General features: G+C 44.5%; 1 protein-coding gene across 2 annotated transcripts in view; it reads left to right on the forward strand.

Annotated features, from left to right (window-relative positions):
• OBI1 (ORC ubiquitin ligase 1) overlaps positions 1-17903 on the forward strand; it is a 37487-nt gene that overhangs the window by 12452 nt on the left and 7132 nt on the right. The window contains exons 2-5 of one of the 2 annotated variants that reach the window (XM_020810847.3): positions 3439-3574; positions 5241-5332; positions 6452-6700; positions 10963-11051. In XM_020810847.3, coding sequence (XP_020666506.2) covers positions 3439-3574; positions 5241-5332; positions 6452-6700; positions 10963-11051 — 566 coding nt within the window. Of the gene's footprint in view, positions 1-3438; positions 3575-5240; positions 5333-6451; positions 6701-8328; positions 9308-10962; positions 11052-17903 lie in introns of those variants that run through there. The other variant, XM_072994677.2, reaches the window with a different exon arrangement.

A 17903-nucleotide genomic window follows, 5' to 3' on the forward strand; every position in this document is an offset into this window, starting at 1 on the left:
TTAGGTTGGATATTTGTTTAATTAAAAAAATGTTTTAAAAAAGGAAATACAGTGGTGCCTCGCAAGACGAAAGCGTTTTGCGATTGTTGTGGTGACTCGCAAGATGGCTTTTTCTATAGCCGTGCTTCGCAAGATGAATTTTTTCCCACAAGAGCGATGTTTCACAAGACGAAAATTTCGCAATACCACACTACTCATGGAATGAATTACTTTCATCTTGCGAGGCACCACTGTACAAAAAAAAGCTCCGAGTGACTCCTTCAGTAATGCTTTAGAGTGACTAGTAAATGTTACTTACTATACCCCTTACAAAGTGATTACTTTGATGCATCTTTGTTACATAATAGGTAACACATTCATTCTGGGCTTTGAGACCAATTCCTTTGTTTCCTTCAAATCCTATGTTAGATGTTCACAGGAATTCACCTGTGATATTGCGTGATCTGTCAGTATGGGATTCCACAAGCCTTTACTGATAAACAAAATTTTACAACTTTTGTAGGGGTTCTTAACTCAGGACTCTATTTGGCAGAGTGCTAAGAGACTCTATGAGCTTGCTCTGTGCCATATTTGGAGAAGTTTGTACATAGACTTTTAAACTTCTAATTTTTATTTCAACAAAGAGATTCCCCTCTTATGAACTTGTTTTGCTCCTATTTTAATAGTGTGTAACCAATTCAGTAGTTATTTTTTCAAATGCTAACTGAAAGAAAATTGCTTCCTCCGGTGTGCTCCTTTTTATATTTGAAACAGATCCATTCTGTCATTTTACATGACCTTTACGATGCTTGTTTTCCATGGGAAATCTCTAATAAAGTTTAGCTTATTGAAGTATTCTGTAGTAGTTGGCTAAATTTCTTGCCAGTACTTGAGGACAATAACTTTCTGTATGCCATTCAGGTGTATGTGGCTGGCTTCTGAGCAAGGGGGAGGATCATAGTCTGGCCACAGGAATAAGAGCATCTGGGTATCAAAAAAGTAAACCATGAGGGGGAAAGAAACAGTAGCCTCAAAGAGAGAGGGAAGTATAAAGAGAGAAGCAGCAAGACAGAAGAGGCACAGGGGAAAGGAAAAAAGAGAGAAGGATTGGACCAGAAAGGAGGAGGCGGAGCCACAAAGAAGAACCATAGAGAAAGTGAGATAGAAGGAGAACAGACCAATGGGGGAAGGAAAAGGCATGAAGTGATTGTGTGTGTGAGAGAGAGAGAGAAAGAGAGAGAGTGAGAGAGAGATTGATAAAGAGAGAGAGGTGACCCACTGAGAGAGAGGAAGAGTGCTTTTCTAGAACATCTTTGGGCCACGACAATCCAAAGCAGTTCTTCCCTCAACATGAATTTCTTGCCTTCTCAGATATTTAAATAGTGCAAGCTAGTGCCTGCTATTTTAACGTGCTCTTCATTCAGTTTAACAGGATTTATTCCCAAGAGGTACTTTTAGCCTGTAGTTCTGCCCCTGTGAACTCAGCACTAAGTCTCTTTCATGTGAATGAGATTATATCTGGGTAAGAAAGTATATTAGGATTGCAGCCTCACCACAGCAGTAATTATCACTGATCTTGGTCAGATTTCCTTCTGAGTTTCCTGGCAGGTTGGACAACGTTCAGCCATAGCATCCAGAAGCATTTATTACTTTGGGTGACCATACATACACATGAGCCTACTCAGAAGGGAGGAAGACTTTCTGAATCCAGTGGAACTGATTTCCATGTATAAATGTGTATGTTGCCTAGATGTCCAGATAATTTTTTTCCATTGTAAATTTACTCTGTTAACTTTATGTTTTAAAAAAATGGAAATAATTATCATTCCCCAATGAGTTTTCGTGGCCAAGTGGAGATTTGAACCCAGGTCACCCAAATTCTAATAGAACTCTGTTAAGTACACACCGCCTCTCTTCCATGTAGTAAGAGAAAAATGTTCTTTCAGACGCAACAATATATTGCACAGTGAAGACTAGCGTGACAGCTGCACCTGTTCGTGGAGAGGTCTGACCTGGTCACAGTTACACATGCCTTATTTTACCTGAGCTATTGTCAATAAGTGACTATTGCAAGGAGAATTTTCTTCATAGCACCTAATAACTCAGAAATCCATTTTTGAATAGAGGATTTCTTCTAGGTATTTGGGCTCCTTTGTGCCCCAATCAATAAATACCTAGAAAACCTGTTGAAAAACAGCCATGGCCGTTGCTTGTGTGTTTGGGTAACAAGTGGTTGACTGATAAAAAAAGGAGTTGAGTTCTGGAATATTCCCTCGCTTGGTGTCTCTTTGTGAATGATAGAGAGCACAAAAGGGAATCCTGTACACAATCTTGACTGCTGCCACTGGTGGTGTAAATGTACAGGCTGACCTTTGCTAGGTAGAGTTGGTATTCTTTTTTTCTGTTGGGAACAGGGGTACAATATTGTAAAGTCAGACCATTCCCTGGCATTTGAACTGTAGGCACAAAACCAGTATCCCAAATTTACAAACCAGAGGTGGGTTTGTTTTTTAAAAGATCAAATTTTTATGACAAACCCAGTGCTCTGAGAGTTGGTCTTCATGTAATCAAAATGGTGAATTCGTATCACAAGAGGATTAATTATTAGCAGGCTTGGGGAAGCTTCATGCTTTGCAAAAATAAAAAAAGTGTGTTTGAAAGGGCAAAACCCAACTAGCCCTCCCAGGAAACAGTGCTGGGGGGACAAAATATATGCTATCTGTTTGTGGATGAAGGAATGATAACTGAAAAGCAGGGTGTAAAAGTAGACAGTTAGAAGCCATAACAATCTTAGTTCCTCAGATATTCTTGGATGCCACTCCCAGAAATCCTGCCCAGCTAAGAATTTAGGGAATTTTAGTCCAAGAACATCTTGGGACCCAAGGTTGCTTTAACAGGAGCAGTCAATGCATTGACATTTTGTGATGGGCCCCACACGGCTCTCTTTAATGACCGCCTTTCCTACCTTACTTTTTCAGTGGTGCATTTTCACTGCTGAAAAAGCCCCAGGAGGCTTCCGAAAGCGGCGCTTTGCCGGGGTGGGGGTGTGGTAGGGGCAGGCCATCATCGCAAAGCAATTTTTCCCTATAGGGAACATCGCAATGCGATCGCAAAAGCGATCACAAAATCTTCATCGCTATGTGGATTCCTTGTTAAACGGGGCGCCCGTTAAGCGAGGCACCACTGTACTTGCGAATGTGTGCATGGTGCAAAATGTTCAGGCTGGGGACCTTTTGACTTGCCTCACTTGCACTCCAGGGTTATGCATCATGTGGAGACAAGAGTTGAGTAATTACATATTTTTGTGAGCTCAGCTGAGGTAGAGCTCAGCTCATCGCCGGAAGCTTCCTTCTCTTGCCTCTTTCCAACTCGTGTAGCACCAGGGTTCCTCGTATGCCATACATGGATTTTATTCCCACGCCAAAGGGCAACCATTCATTGTTTCCTCTCTGTTCCCAGGTCCGTCACCCTGTAATCTGTGCCAACAACCACGTGTTCTGCTCCATTTGTATCGAAGTTTGGCTGAAGAACAATAGCCAGTGTCCTGCTTGTAGAATCCCTATCAGTCCAGATAACCCTTGCAAAGAGGTCCTTGGTAAGGATCATCCTCTCCCCAATATGTGCAGAATATTTCATTTATATGCTGAAAAGCAGGATGGGGATAATTTTTGTTGCTGTTGTTTCAGGGCTGTCCCAAAAAGGTGCAGGCTAAAAGTCTGGGGAGGCGCCCTTTCTCTCTCTCTCTCTCTCTCTCTCTCTCTCTCTGCCATCCCTTCCCTCTCCTCCTCCCAGCCCACTCTGTTCTTGCTCTGGTACCCTGTTCTTCTGCCACTACCTTCTCCCTCTCCCTTTTGCTGCTTCCCACCCCTTTTTGTGCACTTGTGCTCTTCCATCTCTTTCACATTCTCCCGCCAGGGAAAGGACAGGTCATCCTTGCCAGAGGTTTGAATGGAATGCATGCCAAGCCCGGAGGCACGTGAAATTAGGCTGAAAGGTGTAGGTGGCCAGGGATGGCAAACCTATGGCACGTGTGCCACAGCTGGCACGCAGAGCCCTTTCTTCTGGCACACGAGCCATAGGTCGCTACTCCCTCCACCCCCTCTCACAGCCAAACTTCATGAGGCAGCTGCAGCCGGGATTCTCCCTTCCACTGCTACTTCCGGGTCCTCAGGGTCCATCACCATGATTCCCCCTTAAAATGCCACTTCCGGGTCCGTCGCTGCTGCTATTGCGGCGGGGGTGGCACGCCATCAGCTGTCCCTCCCCCCCCCCAATTTGGGCACACGAGCCCAAAAAGGTTCACCACCACTGTCTTAATGAATGGTATGGAATCTGTGATGCCCCTTGTAGCGAAGTTTACTCCCCCCCCCGCCCGATGCTGAGGGCTTCTGTTTTCAATTCAGAACAATCTGAATGTGTTTTTTTCCCCTGTGATCAGTTGTTTCATTCTCCAAAAGGATGGAGGCTGTGATTGTGGGTGGTATTCTGGTGATGTACTAACCTAGGTGTGATGTTTTGGACTGTGGAAACACCCACCCCTGTGATCTTTCTCTATAGTTGCTCCAAATAATTTTTTAAGCTTTAAAAAAAACACACTGCAGAGTTTAGTGCTGCATCACTTTATCAGTGCATTTATATATTAGTTTAGCACTAGATCACCTCTGCACAAAAATATGTATGAAATAACGAAGAATTACAGCAGACTACTGTGTTTCTATGCTATGTTTATATGTGTTTGTACATTATGGAGAAAAACTTAGGAAAATGTCCCTTTTCTCTAACACTGTGCAACACTTTGAACAGCCCACTGGCTTTACAGTGAATCATAAAATGAGAGTAAAAACCTCAGCGGAGGGCTGGATCAAAGGCAGAGGGGCTGTGATACAGATCAGACAACATCAGATTGAGGGTCTAGTGTGGATCTTGGCACAGAAACACGCTGATCACCTGATCTGATTGGAAGGACAAAATGGGCTGCAAATCAAACCAAAGCAAAGCCGAATCGCTCCTATTTAGCTTGCCAGTGTAGTTGCAGGCTCTGTTTCTGAAAAAGGGTCGGCAGTGTAGAAATCTGCAGAGTTGGCCTGCGTGCCTCACCCCTCTTGCCACCTTGCAACAATGTCCTGACTTGTGCTTATTTGTTGGCTTGGCTGTGGTAGGAACCTGAGCTGTGTGACCTAAGCATGCGGCACCTCTGTGTGTGTGTGTGTTATTTTGCTTAATGAATATTGAATAGAGATCAACATGTTGTGTTGCTTTAGGAGGAACAAGCGAAAGTAATCCTGTGTTTAGCCCTGTGATCAGAAAACAGCTCCGTAAAACGAGGCTTGAGATACTGCACAAAGAGTATGAGGTAAGAGTGTACAAAGATTAATATCAAATGGTGTGATTTGTAAAGATTGCCTTGTATGAAACTTCCCCTCTTGGAGCGTGGTTCTTCTAGAACAGGCACACACAGGCACTCTCCTGTGGTAAAGGACAAGAGGGACTTGATCACTTTGCAATGGAATGAGAATGCCTCCAGATCTAGCTTCCATTATTCTGGAGATGCCTCATAGAGTGTAAATTTCCTCTGTAGTCAGTAGTATAGGAAGTAGGGCCAACTCGTGTGGCGTGGAACCGTGGTTCTCAGCCTTTGACCCTGCAGATGTTCTCGACTTGAACTCAGATTCTTGGGTCTGCTTCCTAGGGATTATGGAGGTGAAGTCCAAAAACATCTGGAGAGTCAAAGGGTGATGACTGCTGATATAGGTCATATGAAAAAGAGGGACACAGAGTTTTTGGGAGGATGATTAGTGTGTGTGTCTAGATTTGCATGTGCTTCCTGCAGTCAGGTGTATCAAATGTGTACAGGCAGAGAAACAGCTGCTGTTATGTATGACTATCTGCAAGCGAACGGTACACTTTGTTTAGTGCTTCTTTTGCTTTTCATTTCCACCCTTATCAAATCAGTCAGGGGGACAAAGAGAGAACCAGGCTGGTGGTTCATATTCAGACCCTGTCAATGGCATTAAACAAGTTGCGCTCTCTGATGGCATCAATGCCACATCTGTATTGCAAGGATAATAGTGGCCTAACTCTGATGGTAGGAACAGCTAACTTCTGATTATCTAAATACTGTGAGATTGCAATTCTTGGCACCCTTCATTTTTGGCTATCGTGGCTAGATACAAGTCGCTCACCCCATTTAGGCTAATGGGGAGATGTTGGAAGTTTTTTCAGTAAAGACTGGTGGGTCATCTTTCAGGGATGCTCTTGTTCTGCAGTCACTCAGGGTTAGATTAGACAACCTTTCATGATGCCTTCCAAGTCTGTAGTTCTAATTAAACAGTGCTGCGATCTGTACTTTCAAACATAAAGCTGTAATAACGTCTGTCTCGTTTCTTCACCTTTTTTCCCTCTTGCTTCTTCTTTTAAAAAAAACCCACACAAACCCTCACACAACTGGCAATGGGTTTGACACCCTCCAAAGGATGAGATTGAATCTCTGCAGAGAGAGATGGAAGAGCTGAAAGAGAAGAACCTTAGCTTGGAGTCCCAGCTGAAATCTGTTCTGTGCCCCCTGACATTGGATGTGTCAGGAAAAAAACAGGAGAGTCCTCCGCTCTCAGACGAGGAGCACAAACCTGATCCTGAGATGTTGGCACTGTGGACCCAGAAGCTTCAGGCAGCGAATGATCTGTATGAAAAAGCAAAAGATGACATGGACAAGTTAATGGAGGTAATAAGTGTCTCCTAACCTGACTGGGGAGGCATCTAAATATTTAATATTCCATGACCTTTGAATCATTCTTCAACGCTCAGAAAAGTGAAGTAGGTCTGGCAGGTCCATCAATTGACCTTGTGTTATCTGACCACAATCAAATATCCTATGCAATTCTGGGGAGTCCCGTTAAAATGGCAGTTCTGCCTCACCTTTAGAATGTTGCCATGTAACTGTAACATCTTGGAAGCAATACTCTTTAGCAGACCTTTGAGCAGATATCTCTTTTTTGGACTACAACTCCCAGAATCACTTGGAATGGATTTGGCTTCCATGTATACTTCTTGTTCAGACCAGGGCTCCAAAACCTTGCAGTGTTTCCCTCCAGCAGGTCTGTGCCCTCTTCATGAATCTGCACAACTAAACACGGTCTTCCCCAACATGGTTCCCTTCTGGTGCTTTGGACTTCAGTTCCATGGCCAGAGGTCAACAATGCTGGGATTTGCTGTGCAAAACTTTTGGGATTACAGAAAGTCCGGGATTGTAGAAAGATCAACAAGAATTGTAGGGAACAGTGTTGGTAGCAAGCAGCTCGCTTTGTCTCTGAGAAGAGCCTTCTGTAAACGGGGTACCACACTTCCAAAGACTCTTTTCCCAGGTGGAGGTACCTGCCTTGCAACAGACAGCAGAGCACCCAGAGGAAGGCCTCCAAAGAGATGTTAAGCATATCAGTGTTTTTTTGTGTAATGAGGCAACCCTTCAAGTCCCAACTCATGTGGTGTTTTAAAGGTAGCCCAGTACTAAGACTCTTGAGTCCTGCCCAGAAATAGAGTTAGAACCCCTGCATGATGTGTTTACCTCACTCAGTTACTGAGTACCTTTTAAAATGCAGTGGGGAGGGATCAGCCCATGGACCACATGCAAGTCCAACCCTCCATTTTTTTTGCCAGCATCGCCTTCTCTGACTCCCTACGAAGAGTACGGAGTTTTTCACCATTTTTAGAGGAGGTTTAAGACCCTGGACTGTGAGCTTTGACCCTAGTACTGAAAACAAGTGATGAGACTGAGCATGCCATGTTCTGTAATTCTATGCCCATCTTGTGGGGCAACCGTTTTGCATCTTGCATGAGCTGCTGCACCTTTCAGGCTGTAGTGGAAAAACAGAGTAGATCCTGCTAGCCACTGATCTGCCTACTCTGCTTCACGCTACTGAGAGAGATCACTGTGGCCAAGGCCACACCTCCAGTCTTGGCTCCCTAACTCTGAGCTGTGGAAACTCCAGATCTGAGCCTCTGATGACAAAGCTGGGTGTAAGAGGCACATCTGGACTCTCAACCGGCCAGTTTGGAGCGAGCCACTCACCAGCAGTGCCTCTGTCTAGTTTGGAGGAGGCCCTCCTTGACAGGCAACTTCTGAAATCCCTCAGGCAGCATGACAGCTTGGTTATATAATCCAGAAGAGTAGCTTTTCTGAGCTGCAGCAATGACATCAAGGCAGCACTGATGTCATGACACAGGCATAGACTAGAAGTCCCCTGGATTAACAAGGTTAGTTTCATTTGCTGTTAAATTACATGCTGAAATTTGAAATTAACAGCATTAATATTTTACCAGCCAGGGTGGTATAATGGATGGAGTGATGGACTAAGACTCTGGAGACCTGAGTTCAAATTCCCACTCGGCCATGGAAACCTACTGGAGGTGGCATTGCGAAAACAGCTCCTTGAATATCTCGCGTATCTAGAAAGCCCTCAGAGGGCCACCATAAGCCAACTGTATCATGACATCACACAGCAATAACATGATGCTTTACCAGTGCTTGACTGGTCAACCATCACCCCTTTTTCCCCTTAGAACCCAAAATAAAACATTGACTGTTGGTGTCATTAATTGCCTGTTTTGTCCACAACTTTTTTTTGTCAATCCAGCAGCCACTAATTAAGTTAGACTGGCTTTGCTTGTTCAGTATTGATGACCAGATTTCCCCCATTCTCCCGATAATCTATGGAATGCATCCAATTGGCATTCTTGGGATTTGCATAAATCTTTCTTTCTTTGGTTTACTGATTGCTGAAACGACCTCACATTTCTTAGTGACTTAAAGCCACACCATTGAACAAATGTATTTGTAAACTACAATTGGCCATCCAGTTGGAGGGTCTTGGATATTGTCTGCTCCACAAAAGTAATTTTTACCAACTCTCCATGGAATTCTGGACATATGGATTTTCTTATATGGATATTGGAGAAAAGTTCAAATACCCAACAAATTCAAGTGATACTGCTTTCCTTGCCTCCGTTACCAGTCAAATGACGAGAGATGTGCTTGAACCCCTCTTACCAGGAGGCGGGAGAAATCCTAAATATACCAACAACAACAAAACAAAAAAAAATATTAGGAACAAGTTGTTCAGCCAGTCTGCACAAAGCCAAGAATATGAAATTATACACCCTCTTTAGTTATAGTTGTGTGCTGTCAAGTTATTTCTGATTTATGGGGACCCTTTTTGGGGCTTTCCAGGTAGAGGATACTCAGGTGGTTTTCCATTCCTTTCTGCTGGGAGTATCCTGGAACTGTGCAGCTTGCCCAAGGCCACGCAGACTGGCTTTTCTGGTAGGGAACAAGGTACAACACAAAATTCAAACATTGCATCAGTTGAACCCTTTGAGTTTGTAACCCCTAGTCAGTCCTTCCTTGCCTGAATAAGCTCACCGTGCTTCGAAGAGAGTGACTAACTCTCTCCCTGTCACTTGTCATTTTCTGCATCTGAGAAATGAGTCTGCCAGATGTTTCTCCTTGTGTGAAATCAAGACCCTGACTTGCCACTGTATTTATTTATTTATTTCCTTTATATCTCAGCTTTCTCTCCCTTTAAAAATCCAAGGTGCTTTACAAAATGACGGGTGGTTGAAAAAGGGAAACATGCATTAGAATTCTAAAAATGCCATGAGAGGTTATTTATAATATCAAGCAAGATTTAAAAGAACAACTTTTTGAAGAACAGATTTAAAACATTTTCGAAAGCTGGTTCCAAACTAGTTTCAAAGACTGAGAAGCATGGGGAACGATACTGTCTTAGCCACCACCCAGAAACTCAGAAAGGACAGACCCAGTCAGGTTGCATGGGAGAGGGATTTACGCAGTTCCAAAGACAACCTTGTATCATGTACTGAGTAGTCTAGCCCTTCAGAGTGGTGGGATTGTCCATTGAGGATCTTAGATTCTGGGTCGGCTCGTGTGAGAAGGAAGACGGTCCTTTATACACTGTGCATTCCATGTCCACATTTTGGGCGAGATAAAGTAAACCATTAGTATTTCATTGGAAGTAGAAGCAAGAGATTTCCTGTTTAACCTTTCCCAGTTGAAAGAATGTTTTAGTCATACTTTTCCTCAGCTGGAGACACCATATGTGTGGCCCTCAAGATATATATTTGGATGGCAACTCCCATGAGCCTTTGCCAGTAGCTTTGCTGACTTTGGTTGATGGGAGTTGTAGTCCAGCAACATTGGAGCCCCCCCCCAAGTCACCTTGCCCTGGTTCCAAACAACACAACTAGACAGTAAGTGGCTTTTTCTTCATTCATGCTTGCATTCTTCCTTCCCACATATCCTACTTGGATTTTAACAGTGGGGAAGATGTTGACTTTATTGTGTGAGACAGAGAGTCTGTAAATCAAGAGGCTTAATAATAGCAACATTCTAGAAGTAATACCAAAAGAGAAATGGCAACTAAGATGTCATCTTGTATTTGTTTTCGGTTCTGCATGTCTGTTCTTTTTTAAAAAAAAAAAGCCACCAGGCAATCTTAGTCTGCTTGGGAGAGTAAGGACGCTGTTCAACATTCATTTTGCTGATACCTGCACATTGTAATGTTAATGCATTTAAAGTATTTAGTCATGTGAAGAAAGGGAGGGGGGGGGACATGGAATTACCATTAGTATTTCCCCCTTAATGACTGTCAGACTGAACTAACACGGCTCTGTTTATTTCCCTGGGTAGAAGCCTTGCGGCGTATTTTGGGAATATAAATTAAAAATGGCCGTTCTTCCCTTCAGTTTTTTGCAAGCCATTTCCCAGGGTAATTTTTAAGTGGTGTCCCTGTCTGGTGGGGGGAGAGAAGTGGGGAGGAAACAGTCTGGGTTAACTGTTGCTGCTCTAATATGTGCCTTCTTTTAAACCCTCAGATGGTTTCCCTTTTGAACTTGAGTTGCCTGGGGTGGTGGTGGCGGCTTGTGGCCCTGGTACTGCTGTATGCTTAACAACACTCTCTTTCCATGCAGGTAAATAAGAAACTGAGGCTTGAAAACGGTGGTCTTCTGAGGGAGAACTTGAGGCTAAAGGCTGAGGTTGGAAGCCGATCACCCCAGAAGTATGTAAATATTTTAAACTCTGCCATGCATTATTCATTTGACTGTACTTAACTCTTGGAGGGCTGTAATCTGGTGTTCCGAGGATGCCAATCCTTGGGGTAGGTGAGCAGGGTTGTCTTTCTGTTAGAGATGTATTATTATCCTGCCTTTCTGCTGAGTTGTTCTCATACACTCAAAAGAATGGAATCTTTACTGAAATTTAAAGTTGGGTAAGTTGAATGATTCAGTTGAAAATGCAGTGAAAGAGACAGCCAGCACCTAACCCCACTGAACGGGTCTTTATCAACAGGCCAACAGCCAAGACAGAGGCCTGCCTGGATGAAGAGGGTTTTGCCTATTGGTCAAAGGACAGCCAGCAGGGAACAAACTCAGCCTCCCTAAGCAGGGGGTGCCAAAGGTCAGGAGTGACCACAGATAATAAAACAGCACTTCAGGATGGGTCCTCTCCTTAATGCCCCTTGCACTTTCTTTACTGAATATATTGATTTTTAAAATGGTATTTTTCAAACATGGAATGCTGTTTCTAATACTGTATTTGCTGGTGTATAAGACTACTTTTTTGCCCTGAAAAACATGCCTCCAAGTGGGGGGGGTCGTCTTATACGCCGAGTGCACTTCAGTTGGGATAGACATAGCTGCCCCTAGTGGCCTTCTGATGCTCACCCAGTGCCCATAGTAGCCTCCCAATGCCTGCCCACCTCATTCTACATACCGTCCAGTATCGCGTGGTATCCAGCGCGGCCGTGGCGAGCATCAGCAGCGAGACAGGGGTGCCAGCCTTTTCGGCGTGACCGGCCCGTTCTGCTTGGCTGGAAGCAGCGGTGCTCCAGCCCACCCCTTGTCTACGCAGAGCTCACACATGCGCACTTGCGCACTAGTGCCGGTCACGGAGATGCAGTAGCGGGCCGGAGGTACAATGAACAGCACCTTTTATTTGGTGTGTGGAAGGTGTGCAGAAGAGGGGGTAGTCTTATATGCCCAGTCTTCTTATACGCCGGCAAATACAGTACGGTAGTTTGTTTTCTGTACTCATCCTGCTATCCCCACCCAACCTCCTTCATTTATACGTTATATGACAAATATGTATCTCCTGCCTTCTGACTGGACTCCTCAAAGCATTTCCCAGGTCTTCTGTCAAATGGCAGTGTAGTGGATCCATGAAAAGTAAGCAGCTCTGCAGGAGCAGGTGCTTCCTCACTCCGCTTCATTGTCCCATGGCCTCCATCACAGAGCCACTGGGTTTGGATGGTCTTTGGTAAGGGAGGGCCAGTCCAGCTGGAACTGGAGCTTACCTCCTTTTCTCTGACAAGTAATTTCCTCGCAGTGTAGTTGGTTTGGACAGCTTTGTGTTTAAGGGTTCACTCTTGATCACCACAGGTGAGAAGGAGTTCTGCAGGGGCAGGTTAACGGAACAGTGCAGAAGAGAGGGAATCATCTGTCCCACTTCCACTAGCCTGCTGCATTTCCATCCTAGTTAATGGGGAAGGAGAAGCCTTTTCGACATGGAAAAGATGGATTTCTTAGTGAGCTAACTGGGGAGGAGGATATTATCTGCTTGTTCTTTGTCTTTAAGGCTGCCACCTTTCTGGCTTATTGAGAAGTTGGGATTGACTCGAGGTCAGCCCTGAATCATCTTGAATGGGGATTTGATCCCAAGTCTCCTTGCTCCTTTTGCAATGTGGTTCTGGCCAGTGTCTCAAGAAATCCCCTCTTTTCTCTTGCTTCGTTAGTTCCACGAACAAAGTGACTTGCCAGCAGACTGCAATGTGCTGTTGGATTGTGTTTGGACCATAAATTTGAAAACTTGGGGGCATGCAGGGGGGAATACTTCATCAGTTTCTTGGGCTGCTAGTCTGTGACCAGTCACTATTTTCTTTTAAGTGTAGTAGTTTTGATGAAGTTACTGCACATGTGTGTAATGTTTTGTGTTTCTTGCAAGAGTTGTTCTAGACCAGTGATGGCGAACCTATGGCACGCATGCCACAGCTGGCACACAGAGCCCTCTCTGTTGGCACACGAGCCATAAGTTGCCATAGAGAAATACTTACCCATCCTCCAATCCTGGATTTCGGCACTCCCCTCTGCTGGCGCAGTGGTCTAGCGGAGGGATGCAATGGCGACCATTACCGGTCTGGCCCAGTGGGGGATTGGAGGACCAGTAAATATTTATTAATACTGCCCGGGGGGGGGGGGAAATCAGCATTTAACCCTTGCAGTACAGGAGCAGTTGTTTTTTCTAAATTAAAATTTCAACATTTGGGTTTTAATTGCAGTATTGTCACTTTGAAATAAATAAGTTGATTTTGTGTTGCAGTTTGGGTTCTCGGGCTCAAAAAAGGTTCACCATCACTGCACTAGGCACTCAAAGGTAGCCACTGCCCTCAAGCAGGAGATTTTGCAGTACCAGTGTATTTTTGCCATCTATTCATGGCATAGATCCACATGAATTTTAATGTACGCTCATCTCCAAATCATTGCCCATCTCCATTTCCTTGGTTGTGGCACTGGTGTGAGAGGTTGGACTGGAATCTTCTTCGAAGTGGCATATTTTCTCCCCACTTGTACTCTGCAAGGAGCTGTCCATGGAGTGCTCATGGTGTTGGTGATGAAGATGAGGCTTGCCAGGTCTCAGAAAATGAGCTGCTGTGGCAGGAAATGGTTGGGCTCCCCTGAATCTCCAGGCCAGGCAAACAAATGTGAGGAGCAGTGGTGGAAGGGAAGGAGTGAGTTCCATTTATTGTTACAGGGTGGCCATAGTGTTTGGGTACCCAACTCCAACCCTCTCCGAATGGCACCAGGGCTCACTGGCTTCCTGTGTCTGTCCAACACGACACATAATATACTTGCTTAGGAGCTCAGACAGGGAACCCACAATACCTAGTTTACTCCCTCACACATGCATGAAGAAATATTATGTTCCCAATTTCTGTGACATCACAAGGCCCCACACCATGACGTCACAAAGACCCACCCCAGGCATTGGGCCCCAGATATGAGGGGATGGGGAAGATAATCCCGTGACAGCCCCTGACAAACAAGATAACACTTCAAAACTTCAAAATCTCTCTCTCTCTCTCTCTCTCTCTCTCTCTCTCTCTCTCTCTCTCTCTCTCTCTCTCTCTCTCTCTCTCTCTCTCTCTCTCTCTCTCACACACACACACACACACACACACACACACACACACACACACACACACACACACACACACAACCTCCCCCGACACACACACCCCTTCACTCTACCAGCCATTCACACACACGCCCAGGCTTCCATCCACCAAGCTTCCGCCAGCTGGTTTCAGGAGGCTAACATCCCCCACCTTCATCCACCAACCTCTGCCGGCCTCCGCCTTGCAACCTCAGCCAGCTTCCGCAGGGAGATTCCACCAGCTTCTGTCTGCCAACGTCCACTGACTTCCCCTTGCTCCATCGCCGACATCAGCCAGCTTCAAGCTGTTAACTCGCAAGCCCACTTAACAAGTTCATCTGCTTTCACAAGAGAATTTGCCTTGGGCAGAAGGGCTGGGTCCCCTGCAGCCACTGCCACTCTCTCTGCCAGACTGCCCTCTGGCCACTGGCCTCTCTTCTGGTCTCCTGCCCTGCCCAGCCAGCCTCTTTTATCTTCCAGCAGAGAGGTGGGGCCCTGTGAGGTCACAAAGACCCAGGTGAGTGGGGTTGGGTTCCCAAGGCAGCAGCAGCAGCACCACCCTCGGGATTGGCTGAGTCCTGAAGATGATGTCAGCAGTCCCTCTGATCATGTGATTCATCCACAAAAGCTTGCATTGTGCATGATTTTATTTTTAATTTGTGGCCTATTAATGTACCCCCTTTCACCAATCCCTCTGATTGTTAAATCTCCCCATGGTGACCTTCTGACAGGATTCTAGGCTGGTGCTCCAAAAAGTTATCTTCCAGCATTTGCACCAAAAGGAATTTTCCTAAGCTCCGAGCTAGGGGAAAAAAAGAAAGTAATAAATGAAGAAGGATGGGCACAGTCACACAATGAAGTCTTTGACCCTTTTTTTTCTTTGGCCTCTTTTTGGACATTTTTTTCTTGCCCTTGCCATGAAAAAGATATTATAAGGAGCCTGTTAAGAAAACAACCTAAGTTTTTGAAACACATATGAGTATTTTAACACCATCCCTGCACTATCAAAGATGCAGCTGTGTTTCAAAGACTCTCCCAGCTTTTGGAACTCCCTCCCACTGGAAGGCAGATATGCCCCACCAGTAAGTATTTATTTGTTAATACCACCCATGGGGGGGGGGGAGAACAAGCATTTAACCCTTGCAGTGCAGGAACAGTTGTTTTTTCTAAACTAAAACCTCAGCATTCAGACTTTAATTGCAGTATTGGCATTTTGAAATAAATAAGTTGATTTTGTGTTGCAGTTTGGGCACTCGGGCTCAAAAAGGTTCATCATCACTGTTCTAGACTCTCACTTCTTCTTGGGGGGAGGGATAGGCCTCATACCAGAAATAGAGACATGCACAAAATTGCTTTGGTTTACATTTTGATAGAAACCAATAAAATCTTGCAAGGTGCATTTCTCCATGAGAAATAATGCAAGTGTTGTTCTGCATTAAAGTGAATTGAATGTGGAAAAGTGCACGTTTTTATGTTGGCTTCGCTGCTCCATCACCTTAACCTCCCTTTAAGCATGAGGAGTTGGTACGAATAACATTAGATTTATGCTAATATGCTTCACTTCATTTGCAAGATCATAGAGAAACCTGTCTTGCTTCTTGGATTTGTAGGATTAACAGCTGAGCTGTATATTACTCTGATCTATGGCTGTTTTCTACCCTGCTGCAATAGCATCTAGATCAAAGGTTCAAAGTGGGTGCCATTTAGATATATAGGACTTTAATTTAATTGGATGGCTTTAAAAGGGATTTGGCAAACTCATGAAGCATAAATTGACTGGTGGCTGCCAGTCATAATGACTGTATATTGCTTCTAGTGGCAGGGGCAGTATGCATTTCACCGCTGGTTACTGAAGAACAGGAGAAACAGGATGCACACATAGTCACAACCAGCTTCTGCACATCCCATGCACATCTGTTTTAACCATTGTGGAAACAGAATCCTGGACTAGATTAGCCCTTGATCTTCTCCAGGAACGCTCTTCCTCTAGTCTAATGTTAATCCTGATCTTCCCTATGCAACATGACTAGTGGTAAGGGATTATGGGAACTGTATTTCCCCAAACATTTGGAGGATCAGGTATTCCACCCACTGTCTCTGGAATGGAAGAGTCTGCCTCTTCAAATGGTAGAAAATGAGGTGTGATAGTTCTCTCTAACCTGGCCATCTCATGTGCGAAAACCACAAAGTAGGGTCAGATGTGGGCACATCCCTTTGTTTAATTTTGTTGAAATAATACTGATAATAGGCACTTGTTTGCTAGTTTACCTTTCCTAGCTTTCTCTCTTGAGGCTGTTAAAATATCAGAACCTCTCGGGAAATTTTTGGAAGTGTTCTTTAGTTTTCAGCAGGAATCAACTTCTTAAGAAAAACTACACTTGAGAACATGGCACTTTTTCTTTGTAAGCAAATTAGAGATTGCTTTTAATGCAGGTTGCATTAAATAAACATATTACACATTTCTTCCATTGAAAATTTTTGCTGGATCTGCATTTAAGTGAACTATGCCAAACTTCTGGACATTTTGCATCAACAAGTCGGGCTCTTCCGTGGTAGTGACAGTTGGTTCCCTGCAATTGGTAGGAGGCAATGAGTCTTGAATCCTTTCATTCCCATGTGGCTCGAATGCGCACAGCATAATCTAGTGAATGCTTGTGCGAGTTCTACAAAGCAGACTGCTGATCATATCTTAACAGTTGGCAGTACCTGAAGGGGCCTTGAAGTCTGCAGAGTGGGTATGTACCAACTAAGGATCGGATTTTTTTTTATTTCTTGGACCAAAACTCCCATAACCCCCATTCTAGGAGTTCTGTCTGAGTTCCATACCCCTTACAGTCACCTAAATGTGGCTGTCCTGGGAGAAAAGGCCAAACCGGAAAACTTTGAGTCTTAGCTAGGCCGAGCTCCACGCGGTCCAAAAGGAAAGCTCCCAGGTAGCACGAGCAGGAACATGAAGCTTGGCACAAACCAGGTCTAGCTCAGTCTCAAAACCTTCCAGTTTAAGCTTTTCCCCCCCAAGTGAGCCACATTTAAGCATCTGTATGATGTAGATAAATCAGATAGCACTTCCAGAATGGGGAACTGTGAGAATTGTCATCCAAGAAATCTGAAAACGCCACCCCTAGTGGCAACATTTTACCCATGTCAAAGCAGAATCATCAGGGGAAGCCGGAAACACCTTTTGACCTTCTTGTTCTAGGAAGATTTGGATTCTGATAATCAGAATGACTGTTCTCAAGCAAATCATGGTTCTACAAGGAGAGAGCTTTTTGCATTGGGGCACGTCAGCCATAAAGTACCCTTCATATGCAATTGCGGATGATGGTAAATCTACCGTCACCTCAACTCCAGGTCATTTGGGAGGTGGAAATCAGTTGAGTTTTATTTGCTGCCTGAAACCCTGTTGCTTGGTGTAGTAGGTTGCAATTACAGTAGGCCCATTAATTCAGTAGAAATTATGGAGAAGCCGACTTACCAAATCCCTACTGGTTCAATGGGCCTACTCAAATTGCAAACTGAATACAGTGGTGCCTCGCTTAACAATGACCTCATTAAACAAAGAATCTGCTTGACGATGAGGATCACAAAACGATGTTTTAATGGGAAAAAATCACTTTACGATTATCGGTTCCCTGCTTCGGGAACCGATTTTTCACTTAACGATGGTTTTGAAACAGCTGATCGGCGGCTCTCAAAATGGCCG

Source organism: Pogona vitticeps, chromosome 3 (assembly GCF_051106095.1).
Source record: "Pogona vitticeps strain Pit_001003342236 chromosome 3, PviZW2.1, whole genome shotgun sequence".
NCBI lineage: Eukaryota > Metazoa > Chordata > Lepidosauria > Squamata > Agamidae > Pogona > Pogona vitticeps.